We start from the raw sequence: 17,931 nt of genomic DNA, 5'->3' as shown, positions 1-17,931 counted from the left end.
CAGGCCCAGGCATTTCTGCTGGTGGGCCTGATACAGGAAGAATGAGATACTACCTTGTAAAAAAAATTGAAAACTAGCTTACTTCATGCCATGCCTGGTTATTCATGCGATATAACTGATTTCCAAACTCAGAGTGTATACATTTGACTAATCATCAATTGTTTTTCCTCTGCTTTTATCTTGCTCGACCTCATGATCAGCGGACAAGTATGAGCTTCAGTTTAGAAGAATCGTCACAAGTAAAGTTGAATTAATGAAGTATATATTTCAAAGATTTTAAATATATTCACATTTTATTGAAAAGATTTTTTTACTTCCATGTAGAGAAAAATAATATTTCCTCAAGCTTCTTATAACCAAACTCAATGTAGCATCCCTGGCTGAATGATGGTCAGTTCAAAAATCTGTTTGGTATTGTTTGGTAAGCTTGAAAAACATGGGGTGAACGTATGCATCATTGTATTAATCCTTGTGTATTTTACACCTGATGGTTGTACTTTTAATGATGTATCAACCACTTCAACTTTCAACGTTCTTCATTCTTTGCTGTGATTCCCAGACTGTGATGATTGTCATGACACACTTTGTCACAACTTCCCACATTTCATAGAATTTGAGAAAAGGTTTTTTAGCATGCAGCACATCTGTTATTGATCATGCTCTGTGGGATTTGACTCGTATTTTTTATTTTGGACAATGAAAGTTTGTTTTGAACACACTTTATCTACTGCAGTTATTACCAACATACTGTAGATCCATTGGTTAATATATAACACGTTATTGGTTCAAAGTGTCTTATCATGGTGCCTGTCTTTAATTACAGTTCATCTGCAGGTTTGTGTCAGAGGACAACTATGATAGAGTTTAAGTGGAGGTCAACTGTATATCTCTTTTTTCTAGTCCTAAGTGATGCATGACATTTTTTAAAACTTGTAATAAAAAATCACAATCACAATAATCACATGAGTTGCAGACTGGCTAACAACAAAGCTCAGTGAACACTGGAAATAACATACGTCCTGCTCCTTTAAGGAGACAGGGACTGTTGAAAAATATGACTTAACTGTATGTGGGTGGTGCTTAAAACCAACAGTGACAGTGACTGGCCATGTGAATACAACCACAGGACTCCCGATGAACGGGAAGCTGAGCTCACCAGGATCAGAAAACCTTCACTGTTGCTGTCTTCTCAATACTCTGACTGGAATTGTACTCGTTTCTTTGGATTTCTACGAAGAGACAGATTCGACAGAGATGGATAAATATTGAAGTCAGATGAGAATGAATAGTTATTAAGTTGTGCAAATAATGTTATTGTTTTTTTATGCTACACTCTAAACTCATTTGGATTATTCTGTGGAGTCCCCACAAGTCTGCGGCGCCAGGACAGTCAGACGCACCAGCGGTTTCTTCCTCGCAGCTTTACGCAATTACCGGAGGGCAGCAGGAGTCATCGCATTGATTGACTCACGCTTTCTTCCTCTGCTGATAAAAACAAGCCGGTGTGACCATGTTACAAAATGAAAACGAAAAGGACAAACCGATGCAGGCGCCGAAGGCTGAGCCTGAACCCGACTCCCCGGCTGACGACCCGAAAAAACAGCAGCCCGCTCCTCCAGCTGCCCAGGGAGAGGACGCAGAAAGCGGCTCCGCTCACTTCCCCTTACCCGTTCATCCTAAACTTGAGATAAAGCGCAATGCAGTGACAGACGATTATAAGATCTCCACTCAGGTCCTGGGCTTAGGGATAAACGGCAAAGTCCTTCAATGCTTCAACAAGAAGACAGGAGAGAAGTGCGCACTGAAGGTACGCATGTCACCTGACACTGTGAAGTTTATTAGAAACATAACGGTAGATCCCTCATCTTAAAAACCTCTTATAATGTATTAAGTAAAGGCCCGTTTTAGACTTTTTATTTCCTGCAATGTCCTCTGTGGAAGTTTGCTCTGTGCTTTTACAAACACCATGTTGATCAAAGGCTTTCATCTGTGAGAGAACTCCTTTCAGTTTCTCTGTAGTATAGTCTCCTTTTAATCAGTTCAAAAATAACTAACTGTAAACAACCTCTATGTACGTGTGCAAGTGAATCAGCAAGTCAGTTTCAATGAAGGCAATGACACCCTCTCTCAAAACGAACAATTCAAAGTGATATGCCAGGTGTTTGTTTCTTAAGTTTATTGTTTGTGTCTTGATATAGAAGAACTATGTTTGGCCTGTGTGGTTGAGAAATGCACTGTGCATCTGAGATTCAAAATCTCTGACCTTTATTAAGGTCAGACTTGTGTAACAGAGTTACAGGTCTCAAACCATCACCACCAAGGCTTTGAGCTGAGTTTATGTAGATGCATGTCATGTACATGCTCTGCACATGTGCAGGCTAAAAGTGACCACAGTGCTGTGTTTCATGGAATCTCAGCCTATCTTTGGATCAGATGAAAGTTGTGGGGCGCACAGTCACAAAGCCACGTGCTTTAACATGTTACTCTGCTTCATCGAGGCACATGGATCTTGACTGTGGCACCAAATACTGGGAGTAGTGGAAAGTCAGTACGGCTTCACCTCAACTCAGCTTTATGTAGCACCTTTCATACATAAAACATGCAGCCCAAAGTGCTTCACAAAAGAAAAGACAGAATAGAGTACAGAATAGAACACAAAGAATGTCAATTCTTTGTGTAAAATTAGTTAAAAGAAATAATAATAGTAATAAAAAAAAATTGAAAAATAAATACCGGTAGTAAAAATCATTGTTAATTAAAAGCCAGATTAAAAAGGCGGGTCTTTAGTTTACATTTAAAAAAAACAGACAGAGAGCTTTCTATTCTGATTGGCTTAAAACATTCAACAGAAACAAGTACGGGTAGTAAAGCTGTCACCAGTCTCCACAGACTCAAAGATTTAGAATGAGAATGAGGAAAAACTGCAGCAGAAAACAGGGAGCCATAAACAAAATATGAGAGGCCAACAGGGTAAGGATGCTTGATAGCGTCATGTCAGACTGGGAGAGAGAAGAACACAATTAGTGTCAAAAACAGCAGCAGAGACAAAGATATGTTGCTGAAAAACCTTAAGGCAACTTACTGAATTGGATCTGAGATATACTTTTATGTCAGAGTCCAAAAACAAGCTTACATTTTAAGTAAACACTGAAGCAAGACTGATACCAGTCGGCTGCTAACATGGACGTATAGATTTGTCATAATCAGCACTCCAGGTTTCAAATATTCTCTGACATCAAAACTTCACAGAAAACAAAATGCAGAAATACTTTAAGTGTTTTTGAAACGGTTTCATAACAAAGTACAATAAATCAAGTGGAACTCTGCAATATTTGCCACACATGTAGCAGAGCAACGCAGTTGACAAGACGGCACACAACACTAAATAACTTGAGCTTGTAAATTATTTTCTGATCTTCTGAATTCTCAAAGCGCATTTATACACCTACCCATTCACACACTGATGGCAGAGGCAGCTATGTAAAATGTACAGAAGTAACTATTCCTCATTCATACACATTTGTGTGGCACTAGAATTTTTAGACAATGTATAATAGACAGGAAAAGTGATGACATATTTTTGTAGGCAAACCCAGAAATATCATTGTCATCGCTTCGAACGAGAATTCGCCTATGGGATTTTTGCATTGGATTTTGGATCATTGCAGGAAATAAGCTACAGAGTGTGTAGCTTTTTTGTTCAGCTGAATAATCTTTACAGATGAACACCACTTTTATGAAGTTTGAAGAGTTAATGCAGCCGAGAGAAGTAGAAAGCTAACGTTATGCTATAGCGAACTACACCGCAGTCAGTTGGTTTTGATGTCACAACCGTCATGCTCCATCGAGCTAATCAGCGGTTTTGACAAACTAGTGAAACTAATAAGTTGTTTATTAACCTAATATTTATAATATAATATCATAATATTTACAAGAGCACTGAAAAAACATGACTAGAGGCTGTAAGGAGGATTAAATGAGAGAGTTCCCAGCGTGATGACGTTTAAAGTCTGCGTAGGCCTATTCTTATTTAGCTACTTGTTAGCAACCACCGTTTTAAGGACACGTAAAAACTTTAAAATTCACAAGTGGGGGTCTTAACTAACATAGTTTATCTCGTCTAACAAAACATCAACATCTCTTTACCTTGTGTTAACCACAGACCTTATTTCAGGCGTCTAACCACAAACCCATTTAAAATCCCCGTTGACTTTTCGAGTTTAGAACCCATGGCGCTAAAATGCCAACTCGCTCAAAGCTGAGGAAAGGGCAATTTTTTAGTTTCGTCGTAAAAATCTGTCTAATAAATGTGCTTTACCTTTATATGTTGGAATCTTTGTTTTCAAGTAAAAATATGTACACAAAAAAAAAAATCTGTTCAGTCATGTAATGGCCGACTTCTGAATCGCACGCCCTGGTGCTTTAACAGACTTCAGCTTCCAGCATGGTCAGTGGACAGGAGGTCAAGGTGACCCAAGCTTAGAAAACAACAAAAAAACATCCTATTTATAATCTTTACACAATAGCTCTTTCTGGCATGTGTGCTGTTCTGAACAAGTGACATGGTTTGAGTGTACCTGATAGGGAAGTTATTCTGCTTTATTGCTATTTAAGCCCATTTACGACTTCCCCTGAGTTTTTTAATCTCAAGCCAAAAGGAAATAATGGAGAGTGCTGAAGTGAAATGACCCGCTCACTTGCTTTTTAATTAAGTGTTGCTCTGAGCGCTAAACGTAATGGATGGGGATAGGTTTAATCCACTTTGCAACAGAGCTGGAGAGGAGCCATCCTTTTAATGTAATGCTGTTATAGTCATCAGGATTCTTTTAACTTGTGTGTCTCCTGGGAGGGGAAGGACTTAGGAGAGCCCTGAAGTCTAAGCAGTCCATTTGGCAACCATAATACCACTGGAAGCACTTCTTTGTCTGTGATAGTTAGATTTCAGTGTTAAAACATTTTTTTTTAAAGTAAGATGTACAATATACACGTCTTTGTACAGCTCTTGTTGTCAAAGTCTTCCCTTGGACTTGTTTTTGTGCCTTGTTCATCTCTGAAGCCATTTGATATGATGGTGGCACAACTGGGTTTCCTGCTGGATCCACAGAGAATAAACTGTGGCAAGATTTTTCAGTGAGTTGGTCTTTTTCTGCTGACAACAAACTTTTTCAATGAAGTAGGTTAATCTACACTCTGTACTAAGTGCTAATAAATGTTAGCATGCTAAACTAGGCTAGAAACCTAGAAGGCATCCATAGACTGTAAATAAACATCTATAAAGCTAGAGTGACACCACTTTACTGAAGGAGGCGTTTGAAGCCCATTGGCGGCTGTCGCCATGCTGGAAATACTGTCTTAACTTTACTTTCAGGGGCGGTATATGTAGCTCAGTCTGTAGGGACTTGGCTTGGGAACTGGAGCGGACCAAAAATCTGGAAATTTGTGTGATAGCTGGAGAGGTGCCAGAACATTTCCTGGGCACTGCCGAGGTGCCCGTGAGCAAGGCACCAAACCCCCCAAACGTATTTTTAACTAGATAACAATCTTACATGTTATTCGTCATTATATCAGATTACCATGCTTGAAAGATAAATGTACCACAATTTTAGAGCATTACCTTCAAATGTTTTAGTTCTGCAAACAAGAAGTTCAGACAATCATTAAACACTTCATAGACCACTTAGTTGTTGAGTTTATGAGTGACACTTTATTACATTCAGTTGTACAGATAAAGCACCTTTCTTTTTTTTATCAACATAAAGACGACAGCGCCCTGACAGCTGCTAATATGAAATACTGAGTAAACATGTTGGAGCAGTAACCTTTTTGTGTGTAGTAAGAGCGATAGACAGAGAGTGTCTGTTCTGCTAAACTCATCGACCATCATTAGGTTAAGGTGTGTAATATGTTCCAGACTGTTCATTAAAGACAGAGATCTGATTGGTTAAGAGGAGTGAAAGGCTCTGGTTCAGTGGTTTACAGCACATTCTGTGACCCTGCATTAAGTCCCAATAATGCTGCCTCATAAAAGAAAAGAGTCCTTTAGAAGATTGTCTGTCCTCACATTCCCCTCTCTCTATGTCTCATGTGTTTTCTGTTTGTGTTTAATCCACATAGTCCTTTTTTATTGTAGGCTGTTCTGGTTCAGTGCAGGAAATTAAGGAAAACCAGCTCACATGCTCTCTGCTCTGATTAAAGTCATAAAGATATGAATGAACAAGCCTACACAACAGGCCACATATGGGATCAGTCGAATCAGTTCCTGTAAAACCCAAACTTCTACTTTCAGCACGCCTCTGCTCTGAAACACATCGTTCTCACTTCCTCTTTGACATAAGCAAGCTAACACTCACTGTGTTGTGCCGTTTTGACATTTCGAGCTCACAAAAAATGATGTTTCATATCCCCCTTTACAATTTAACCTGCAATTGAACAAATGTTCAGTTCAATTTAAGAACGTAATATGTTAAAAAAAAAAACGTGTGCTTATGTGTGGGTGTGTGCGTGTGTGTGTGTGTGTGTGTGTGTGTGTGTGTGTCATGTGTCAATGAGTCAGCCCCTCCGTGTTTTGTGCACCAGACTTGGTGTGTGACCAGGCCGGCCTTCTGAACAGCAATGCACCACTGCCAGTGTCACTTCCAAAAATACCCGCTGACTGAAGATGTGTGCGATGTTAATGTCCCCCCACCTGCTACATGTGTGTGTGTGTGTATATTTATCTGCTCAAGTCAAACATGCATCCTGTCTTGTGACCACACCGCAGCTTGAGGACAATATGTACATACGTGTTCAGCATGAAAACATTTAATATTTTGCTTTGTAATGGTTCTTTGATATCAGCTTTATGGCAGATATTCTCCCTTTTTCATTTTTTTATTTTGTTTATTAAGATCTCCATTAACTTCTGTGTTAAACAATATAGCTAGTCTTCCTGGGGTCTCCATATCTTCATTGACAAGATTTCTTAAAAACACATTCATGACCTTCATACTCAAAAATCAACAAAAATAATCACATATCCAATAGAGCACACAACAAATGACGCAGATCCAAAACACTGTCTATAACACAAACAGTAGCTCAACAGAAATGTTCACGATTCAAGATTCAAGATCTCCGCCGATCTCTGCTGTGTTTCAGACCCTGCGCAGTTTTGATTGATAGCCTTTCATCTTGAGCCTGCCTCTTGGCTTAATGTGCTACACTCATGGTGGATTAACACTGCCACCACCGCTCGATTATTTGCTATCCTTTGCATTAACCTGGTTTTATAGGGCAGCAACAAAAAACGACTATCTGATGACTGTCGAGTGAAGTGATGATGTCTATCTCCAAAAAAGACAGTTTACTGTAAAGTATATCTGGATATAACTTCTAATAAAACTCATGAAAGGAAAATACAATCTCATTTTTAAACTTAACCAGGCCAAAGGATTCTTTTTATTAAACTGATTTTTGTTCTAGCTGAGAAGTGAAGAACAATGCCAGCTGCTTTGCTCTGTGCTCCTTTTATTCTCTACAAATTAGTTCCTGCCGTGTTAGACTAAATAACTGAACAATTATCTAACTGTGATAACACTAATGCTCGGACCAGTTGTTTAATTAAACAGCCAGACATGAACTTCCTGCAGTGCCCGAACCTGTTAATCATTTCTTAAACCAGCAGCCCAACACTCATATTGGACAGGATAAAAAATAAATAAGAAAACTGCTAATTCGCCTAACCTGAACCAGTCAGTATTCAGTAGTTTTGCCTGAAACATTCATGAGAATGTCGGGGCAGATTATTTTGGTCAATGCTTCAGATTTTTTACATAGGAGAAAACGCGTTGTATATATCAAGGTTAAAGTTATAGAGCTTATTTACACTCTGCAATTGAATTTACATGAACGATCATGACCACAAAGACATTTTACTAAATAAAAGTGATGACAGAATTGAACCACTTTGGAACACATCAGAAGAAGCCATGTTCATTTTGTTTTCATCTTTGTTTCTCTCCAGATTCTCTACGACAGTCCCAAAGCCAGACGAGAGGTGGAGCTTCACTGGAGAGTGTCAGGAGGACCTTACATTGTTCGGATCCTCAGCCTGTATGAAAACATGCATAATGGGAAAAAGTGCCTGCTCATCATCATGGAGTGGTAGGGTTCACATTTCACAGCTCTACTCATCACACATCTTTACCTATCTGAAAACCAGTTTGTCCTTACAGTGTCTCCTTCTTTGAACACATAAGTAGTCAGATAAACTGATCTGCAAACTTTCCACTTGATACAATCAAAACAACATTGTCTTTAAAATGATTGTGATGAAGCAGATTAATGAATTCCAGTTAAGAGTGAGGAGTCCTTTTTGTTTTCAAATAGCGCTCAAAACTGCTTTCATTGATCAAGTCCCATAAGTCACAGCACTGCTTAGGTGAACGAATCATAAAAAGGGTGTTTCAATTATTTATTGTCTGTAATTCCAATGTGTGACAAGTTCAATGTGAAGTTCCTGTTTCTCTTCCCATTTTCAGTTGTCATTAATAAGACAACCTCTGGCTCTTTAGTGTGTAAAAACTTGCAGCACTTCACATTTCCTCGAACCAGAAATGAGAATCTCTAGAAATAAGCACACAAACACTCAGCATTAAAGCTGAAATGGTACCAGCCTAACATGTTCTGAGGTGTGCAGCATGTTTACACCAGACATAAACCTCCTAAAGAGAAATGAAAATAGTTTTAAACTATTCTCTTTTTACATCAAATGTAAATATCAGCCAAACTTGAGTCTTGTGTGTGTGTGTGTGTGTGTGTGTGTGTGTGTGTGTGTGTGTGTATTTCTGTGGGTTCATTTACTGTGAAAAAGCTGTCACTGAGGAGCAGAACATGTATCCATGGTAAAGGTCAGATATCAGACATGACAAAGAGCAGCCGCTGGCACTGACGAGGAGATAGGACACGATTCCACCTGGGCGTCATGTGTCACGACCAGATGTCCACAGTAATAACCTGAGTTCCTCCAATGGCGGTGTTAACACAATAACACAAAGCAAGTGTGTGTGTGTTTGAAGTGAATACAGGTAGTTGATCTTTGTACTTTTTATTGCACTCTCTCTCTCACTTGAAGTGGAAAAGAATTCAGAGGAAAAGGGGAGAAACCACAGGCGATGAAATCATTCTGTTCAGAGGAATTTTGAATAGAAACTACTGCTTCTCATCATCTCATCAAACTTTTTTTTTTACACTGCCACTGTTTGTGTGAATATTCTTCTGGTTGAGTGAGGGTGAGAGGAGGAAGGCAGCACAACCCACTCCAGTGGCTTTTGCACAAAATCACACACTTTTTTTCTTTCTGTTATCTGTTCATCTCTGAACTCATCGACCACAAAAAGTCCACTCTTCCTTTATGAGCACAAACACATTCATATCGGGTCAAGAAGGGAGACGTTCAGACACCAGCGAGGACTGATGTATGTGAGGTTGTGAGATAGTGAGTGAGATGATTCTGAAATGTTAAGGGGGTGAGAGTGTCAGAGAGAATTATGTCAGAGGTTACTCAGTTACAATAACATGAGAGTTTGTGTTTCAAACAATGAAATACAGTATGATATGACATAAACATTGTGGGCCTTGGTCCAGTTTTCTCTTCTTTTTTTTTTACTAAAGAGGATTTTCTCTCAGTAATTTTGGACTTTTAATTTTACTTTTTTTTTATTTCTCTTTTCAAAAAACTTAAAGATTAAAGAGCTCTCAGTTGCTGATGGTGGAAAAATCTGAAAACAGAGTATTGAAGAAAAAAAAAGTAATATTTGCTCATGCAGAGTTCACTCTTGCTGAGCTGTTTGTCCATATTAAACTTTCAGAAATATAGATTTTATTGAAAAGTTTCAGCCTCCGTTTAACTTTAGTCACGTTGTTGATTCACAGTTTCTTTACTGAACTGAATGAACATGAGGAGAACTTTCATAAAGTGGAAACACATTTATTTTGGCATTCATAAAAGACGTCTGACTAGATTTCTTTCTGTAGAAGGTGAACATTTCAGACTACAAAGGAAAACAGAAAAAGCTCAGCAGCTCAGTGAACACACATTAAAGGTTGCTGTAAATGTGGTGAAATTACAAAACATTACTCAGAGATAATGATTGTCATAGATAATACTATGTGTATGGGAGTCCTTTGTCCTACTTATAAATTGTCTGTGTGTCTTTAGTATGGAGGGTGGAGAGCTGTTTAACCGAATCCAGGCCAGAGGAGACCAGGCCTTCACAGAGAAAGGTGAGGACTGATGAAGGATGGATGGTGTACAAACACATCACAGGATGTTAGAGAGGAATGAACCATGATTTCCAGGAAAGAGCAGTAAAAAGCAGACATGTTAACATAAAACGGGAAGTAGTGGAATAGAGAAGAAAATCTTTTTACTTCCTGTGTTTCATTTGTAACTTTTGGTGTTTGACAGTGGAACTGATTCTGGTTTGAGAGATGGTGTGTTTTCCCCTCTTTTCTTCCCAGAGGCTTCTGAGATCATGAGGGACATCGGCACGGCCATCGCCTTTCTCCACAGTATTAACATCGCACACAGAGACATCAAGGTGCTGAATAATCAGCACCCTAAACACTAATATATATACACACACACATATATACACATAGTGTAGTGTTTATACTTTTTACATCCGCCGTGGGTTCTTAATTAAATATTGACATATTGTTTGGTTCTTCCTCTGCCTTCTAACCAGCCAGAGAACCTGCTGTACACAAATAGAGAAAGAAACGGGGTCCTCAAGTTAACAGACTTTGGCTTTGCTAAGGAGACATCACTACACAATCCTCTACAGACCCCCTGTTATACCCCGTACTATGTGGGTAAGTTGTCTTACAGTATTATTCTGATTTACTGGGAGGTTTGGCCCATTTTGAATACAAACAAGCATGTTAACTAAAGCATGTTTTCCTGCTACTCATCCCCAATTATATTTTTGTCTATAATTGTATAACTTTGATCTTTGTTTGTGTCTTGCCGATCAGCGCCTGAGGTTTTAGGTCCAGAGAAATATGACATGTCTTGTGACATGTGGTCGTTGGGTGTCATCATGTACATCCTGTGAGTACTGTGTGTGTGGGGAGGGGATGCAGCATGAACGGCACTACAAATGTGTTTGTGTTTTTTTTATATGCTGTATCTGTATATAGATATCTGAACAAAGCATAGTTTTAAGTGTCCGTGTTTCTCTCTATAGGTTGTGTGGCTTCCCTCCATTTTACTCCAACACAGGCCAGGCCATCTCTCCAGGGATGAAGAGGAGGATCAGAATGGGCCAGTATGAATTCCCCAACCCAGAGTGGGCTGAGGTGTCACAGGAAGGTAAAATGCCTCCCCAAAAATAAATGCTTACGGTACTTTCTCTTTTGCAGAGTAGACATAGTTACTGTCAGAAAACCACAGCCACACAATCTGTAGTTTATTGAATATTAAACCTATATCTAAATAGGGTCACAGATATAATATAATAATAACAATTATTATTAGGACACACATTATTATATTATTACAGACCGATCAAAATATCTGTACAATCAAACTCCAGACAACATGATTCACATTTTAAATCTTATGTGTTGTGTGAATAGCTAAGAAGACATCATTGAAATGTTTTTCTTTGCCCTTGGCAAATGTTTTGGAATTACTTGTTTAATTTGTGCAAATAAAAAAACAAATTGTTAAGCACAGGTGGGAAGAAAACCTACATACACACACAAAAACTAACGTCTTCTATCCTCTTGCAAACGTCCCCTGCTGACAAAAACAGGGGAAATTAGGTGAACAGAAAAACCTGCTTTCTATACAGAAACAGATAACGCATACATTCTGTTTGCTTCAACTTAAAAAGAGAAAACTGGTTTAATTTATGAGGTAGTCATTTCAAAGTCATATTAAAGTACTTTTATTTCTACATGAACATTGACTTATGAGTGAGGGGAATGTGCTCCTTCCTCGTGGCTTAAACATAAACGTTTCTCAGACAGTATGCTCCTTTACAATCATCCTCAGCTGACACTTCCTGTTAGTCAAACACAGTGATAGTTTACATCCAGTGCTGCAACAACTTTTTCAGTTGTACTTGTCTTTGATGTCTTCGCTAAGTGCTGTATTTGCAAACGGAACATATTTGGGCGCCAGTTCAGGTAAACTAAGGTCTGAGTTTGCTTTGCTAAGGGTCACTCCGGTTCATCGCCCACACTCACTGACTGTTCCTGCTGCTTTCCTGTACATTTTCCAAAGATTAATGATACTGTCGATGTTTATTTCCAAATCTGTTCTGAGATGTCTTAACAACCTCCATACCAAAGGTAATGGCAATATAGGAACATGCACTTTTTTCTTTTTCATTCAATTTCACTTTCAGTCCTATTTGCTGTTCAGTTAGGCCAGTCTGTCCCTGAGAAGAGGGAAAAGTTTCATGATACACAACGTGTGTGTGTGTGTGTGTGTGTGTGTGTGTGTGTGTGTGTGTGTGTGTGTGTGTGTGTGTGTGCCCTGATAATGCTGCTGAAGTTGTTTCCTTTGCTTTTTCTCTTTCAGCAAAAGATCTGATCTACCAGCTGCTGAAGACAGACCCAAATGAGAGAATGTCCATCACTCAGTTTATGAACAACCCCTGGATTAATGTCAGTATCTGGGTGTCAAGTATAGACATTGTACATTTACAGTATTGCTGCTTGTGTATCTCGGTGCTCATGTGTTTGTATGTTTGTGGCTGGTGTGTGTCTGTGTCCATGTCTTCAGCAGCAGTCGATGGTGGTTCCCTCCACTCCTCTCCACACCACCCGGGTTCTGACTGAAGACAAAGAGCTGTGGGAGGATGTGAAGGTATGAAGAAAGCCACACTGACCCCTTATGGCCACTTATTTACATTACAATCTTTCACTACTTAACTGTCAAACTTCAGGTTGATGACAAATGATAAGCAGATTTGGATTTTGGAGTCACTACTGCTGGTGTAGCAGCAGGGGCAATTCTGGGTTTAGTGCTTCTTCCAAGGATGCTTTGAAATCAAACCCCCAACCTTCAGGCTAAGAGAAGACCCACAATACTACTGAACCGCAGCTGCTACTGGTGATGTCACCAGCTGTGACACATCAAGTAAACTAAGGGAGCACATTAAAAAGGATCCAAATCAATACAACAGTGGTTAATATATGTGTGAGACTCTTTAATGGGGAAAGCTCCAAAAAACTAGTTGTCCTACATTTCACATCTATTATTAGAGCGTGCATGCTTATTAAAGACCAAGACTTTAAAACACAAGTGCTCAATTTGTAGAGCTCTTTGATCCCTTCACATTTGGAGGCTCCATCCCCAGGCAGACATACCCTCAGTGCCATTATTGATTATATGGATTATTAGTGCTTCATGGAAGCCATCTGAAGAAACTGTCAAAAGAAACGTTTTTAACTCTTCAACGATGGTTATTTACAAATCTTAAATGTTCGATTTTTTTGTATCACCATCTTGATAATATACAAATGGCCAGCAGAGGGCACAGTCGAGCAGTTAAATTGGTCAGTGCAACTTTCTAGATAAATATTAACACACAAACAATCACACACACACAGCTCAGCATTTAAGACATTTAAACACCATGATGCTCATTTGCCTTATGAAGCTATTTTCAAATGTTTTCCTTGGATTAAAGAAATACATTATTTTAATAAACAGAAACACTGTGTCACGCGTTAGCAGGTAGGAAGGAGGACTCAAGTGCAGAATAACCAAAATTTATTAGCAAAAGATCAAACAAAAACTTACGAGGAAAAATCCAAAACGTTCCGAAAAGCAAAAACAAAGGAATTCCAAAAAGGCCACGAGAAGAAACGCAGGGAGCAGGGAGAAGAAACAACAGGCCACGACAACCGACATCTGACAAAGACAATGAACTGACAAGAAACTGAGGCAAACACAGAGACTAAATAGACAAGGGGTAATCAGACACAGGTGATACTAACGAGACAGGTGAGGAACATCAGGGTAATCACAAAGGCGGGAAACACAAGGAACAAAGAACACAAGACCAGAACACTGAGGACATGTACAAAGTAAAACCTGACAATGAACAGACATGAACTAAAACAAGATATTACAAAATAAAGACTAGGAAACATTAATCACCAAACTAAGAACCTGAAAACACAAGTAACAGGAAAACAAGTCTACAGACAACATTGAAGAACACAGGGATACAGGGAAACACACTAAGGACTAAAGTAAACCACACTAGGAATCATACATACACAGAACAGGAGGGAAATAATGAAAAGTAAAACAAGATTAAATACAGAACAAAACCAAACCATGACACACTGTTTGCTTTTAAGTCACTGCAGAGTTAATTCTCCAGTGAAGTACAAAATGTGTCCAATGTGCTATCACAGTTTTATCTCAGTGGCTGTAAATGTGAGCAAAAATCATGAGTAGAATGTCACATTCCTTCACATTAGCTGAATAAACAAGTTTAGAGCGATAACGTTTGAAAAGGACATTTGTCCACAACGATACGCTCACAATATGCCACTGTCGTTAAGTTCTGCAACGGGGCAAAGCTATGTTACGTAAAAATGTCAGAGATTGCACTCCTTACTGACTGCTTTTCGAAAAGCACAAAAACAGGACGTTGTATTCTTTCTACACGAGCAGTACAGATTACAACTTTGGCCTGAAGTCATGAAACATATAAGAGGAAGAGTTTGAGTCTTATTACTCCATGACGGAAACTGTAAAACCTTATTGTGTAGGGCCAGTCCTTTTGTTCAACTTCATTTTGTGTGTTGTAATGTTCGTATTTGCTCAAACTTCTCTTTTTCTTTGACCAGGGTCAACTCGATGTTCTCTCGACTTATAAAAGGCCTTCAGCAACATTTTTTGTTGACCCAGTATACATTATTTTTTGTTTTCCTTAGACTACAAATTAATTAACTGAAACACAGCGACTATAAAACAGCTTCAGTTTAAAAAGCAGCTGTACATTTGGAGTATCTTTGATCGAAATCATGATTTCCGAGGGAAATATATCTTAACCTAGACATTGGAAACAGCTGGCCTTTCTCTGGCTAGAGCCAAAATCTGTCCACCAACACATCTAAAACTCCCCCATTAACATGTCATTTCTCATCTCATGTCATGCCATTAAGTAAATCATTACCTAAAGTGAGCCTAATATTGTGTTTCTAAGGGAGTCCTGTGCTCAGAGCAGCATCTCTAACTCAGATAACTGAGTTCGAGATACAGTCAGACAGGTGTTTTATTCCCACCATTTAACATTGCCAGGCTAGCTGTTCACCACTGCTTCCAATTTTCATGCTAAGCTAACTAACAGGCAGCGTGCACTGTTCACATATGAACAGGACAGGAAGGAGACTGGCATTCATCTTTATCTTTTTCTGTGCAGGAAAACTGATTGCACTGTCCAAAATGTTAAGCTATTGCTCTGAACATGTTTGCTCTAGTGAGTTTAAATGTCTTGGGTGTAGAAGGTTATGTCACACAATAATGATTAAAGACTTGATGCCCCCTGTAGAGTTTTCTCCCCTTCCTTTATAACATTCAGAACAGGTCTTCTGACAAATAACTCACATGCTCCTCTCACCTGTCTGTAAACAGGAAGAGATGACAAGCGCTTTAGCAACCATGCGTGTGGACTACGACCAGGTGAAAATCAAGGATCTAGACACTTCTAGCAACCCACTGCTCAACAAGAGACGCAAGAAGGCTGCTGCAGGGGGCAAGAGTGGATCCACGGTGTGCCAAAGTCAGTGAATCACAGAGGACTGTTGATGGAAATCGAGGAAGAACTGCCGAACGTGTAGAAAAACAGCTCAGAAGATGGAGTCAAGTTTGTGTTCACAGGAGAGGATTTGAAGATACCTGCTAGGGACTTTTGACAGACAGAATGTTGGAGTTGAAATAAAGGGACAACAGTCAGAGCTGGACATTCATAAGACATATCAACACATCTGTTTCCCTTCTCAGTGTAGAAATCAACAGCTCTGACAAGTGTGGGCCTTTCTCTTTTTGATTTTTTTAATGTACGTAAATTTGAAGTACTGCCTGTTTGTATGCGGACATGATGTATTTATAGTGATTTAAATGCTGTGTGTGCTTTTTTAGGACACCTACGTAGCTATCGTCTGTGTCCAGATCACACACACAGACAAAATGACAGTGGTCAGACTGTGAAACTAGAACACTCACTTTTACCTGCCTTGTCTTAATGTCGTCTGTCTTTTGCTAAGTCTGACATTGACTGTACCGTCAATACAATGTAGCCAACATGATGACCTGCAGTTAAGCCCGATGGAGTGGTTTACATTGAAGCATCAATAAAATGACCTCAAACATACTATCAAGCTTCGTGTTTCACTTTCCGTCCCGTCAGATCATAATTGTGTCTAAAGAGGCATCAGAGACAGTGAGGACACAGCTGAACGTAAGCAGTGAGGTAATTGTTGGATTTGCTACATGGATGAGTTGTGACATTTCTCTTGAGAGCTGTCCTGTGTGTATGCGTGTGTGTGTGTGTGTGTGTGCATGTGTGTCTAAGCTTGTGTGTTTACTGGGCTTCTTATAAATGCGGGCTGCAGTTTCACTTAACATTAAAAGATGAGCAAAACAATACAGCCTTTAATAATGAACGCCTCGGTCTGTAAGACACTTCTTTACAGGAAGTGTTACATCATGCACATTTCTCTCCATGGTTGTAACTTTTTACAGTTTATAAAGTAACATGGAAGCAATTATGTCCAGGATGTAACGTTGTTACCATTGTTTTTGGGACTGTGCCTTGCAGGCTTTTTGGGGTGGCTTTAAATAGCAGCGGTAGTTATTTGGGACGCAGCCATCTGACTTAGTGTTCTACTGGAAAAGGTCAACATTATTATGCTTAGATTATATGTTAGTACCTTTCCCCCACTTTGATCACATGGTCCTCTGCAGTATTTGGGGAAGAGGTTAGCGGAAGCTAATCATACAAACTCCATGGATTCCCTGCTGTAAATATGGGATTTCAGCCATGATAGGATGTGGCCAAAATGAACCCTCAGCTGTTGTTTGATGCTACAGATAACCACTCTCAGGATAAGACAATAAGATGTACACAGAGAGAGTATTGTTTTCATAATGGAATTTTACAGGATGTTGCAAATGACATATTTTATCATAAGGAAGCATTGGTTAGTATTTTTCCTTTGTTAGTCAGCCATTAATCGGACAAGTGTAGTCATGATTGCAACTTGCATCTGTCAACACAAGCAAGATGTTGACATACACTTCCTGCTTGTGTTGTTTTTTAAAAAAAAGTCACTGGTCCTACCCCCTCGGGAGGTTGAAAAACTCCAGTCCTTCACACTGACATCAAGACAACATCTTAATACAGCAGCAGCCAACAGCAAAAGATCAAGAGTCAGATGAGCGGTTCAGAAATAGGTCAGTTGTTTCCACACTATTCACATGAGAAAGAGGGATAGCTCTGAAATACTTTTTTTTAATTTATAATTCTTAACAGATATCAGAATGGTCCCTTTCTTGCATGGGACGCTTCAGTGCAAATCCCAACCTGTGCAGTCGCAATCATGAAGTTAAATGTTCAATGACATCAATGGCAGACTGACAATATGGGTCCTGACATCAGGTCTTACTCTGAACCAAAGTGGTCTCTGTATAAACAAGCCCCGTGGTGTTTGGAGAAGAATGAGATGTAAATATTTGCTATTACAGGGTAATTATAATTTGAGAGCCACCTGACCTTCAAATGAATCTTTGTGAGCTCTCGTTGTCCCCTATGTTTATGGCCTTCATGGTGTGTAGATCATAACAATCCCTGATGTCTTTTGACACTATATTTCTTCATTGTGTGTGTGTGTGTGTGTGTGTGTGTGTGTGTGTGTGTG

The 17,931-nt window shown here is 39.3% G+C and overlaps 1 protein-coding gene across 2 annotated transcripts; it reads left to right on the top strand.

Moving 5' to 3' along the window:
• Positions 1–943: 943 nt before the first annotated feature.
• On the top strand, positions 944–16,385 carry mapkapk3 (MAPK activated protein kinase 3). Of its 2 annotated transcripts, none has more exons than XM_079340989.1 (10): positions 944–1,807; positions 8,003–8,142; positions 10,199–10,263; positions 10,501–10,580; positions 10,728–10,854; positions 11,017–11,092; positions 11,229–11,353; positions 12,572–12,657; positions 12,779–12,859; positions 15,647–16,385. In XM_079340989.1, the coding sequence occupies exons 1-10, from the start codon at positions 1,511–1,513 to the stop codon at positions 15,800–15,802; spliced, it is 1,233 nt and encodes a 410-aa protein (XP_079197115.1). In that variant the 5' UTR covers positions 944–1,510; the 3' UTR covers positions 15,803–16,385. The 2 variants fall into 2 exon arrangements, with proteins under 2 accessions (XP_079197115.1, XP_079197114.1); XM_079340988.1 differs by having other exon boundaries at positions 12,776–12,859.
• The last annotated feature ends 1,546 nt before the right edge of the window (positions 16,386–17,931 follow it).

This window comes from Symphodus melops, assembly GCF_947650265.1.
Source record: "Symphodus melops genome assembly, chromosome: 4".
NCBI classification, from domain to species: domain Eukaryota; kingdom Metazoa; phylum Chordata; class Actinopteri; order Labriformes; family Labridae; genus Symphodus; species Symphodus melops.
The sequence above is the reverse complement of the archived record's forward strand: the minus strand, read 5'-3'. Positions and strand labels throughout refer to the sequence as shown.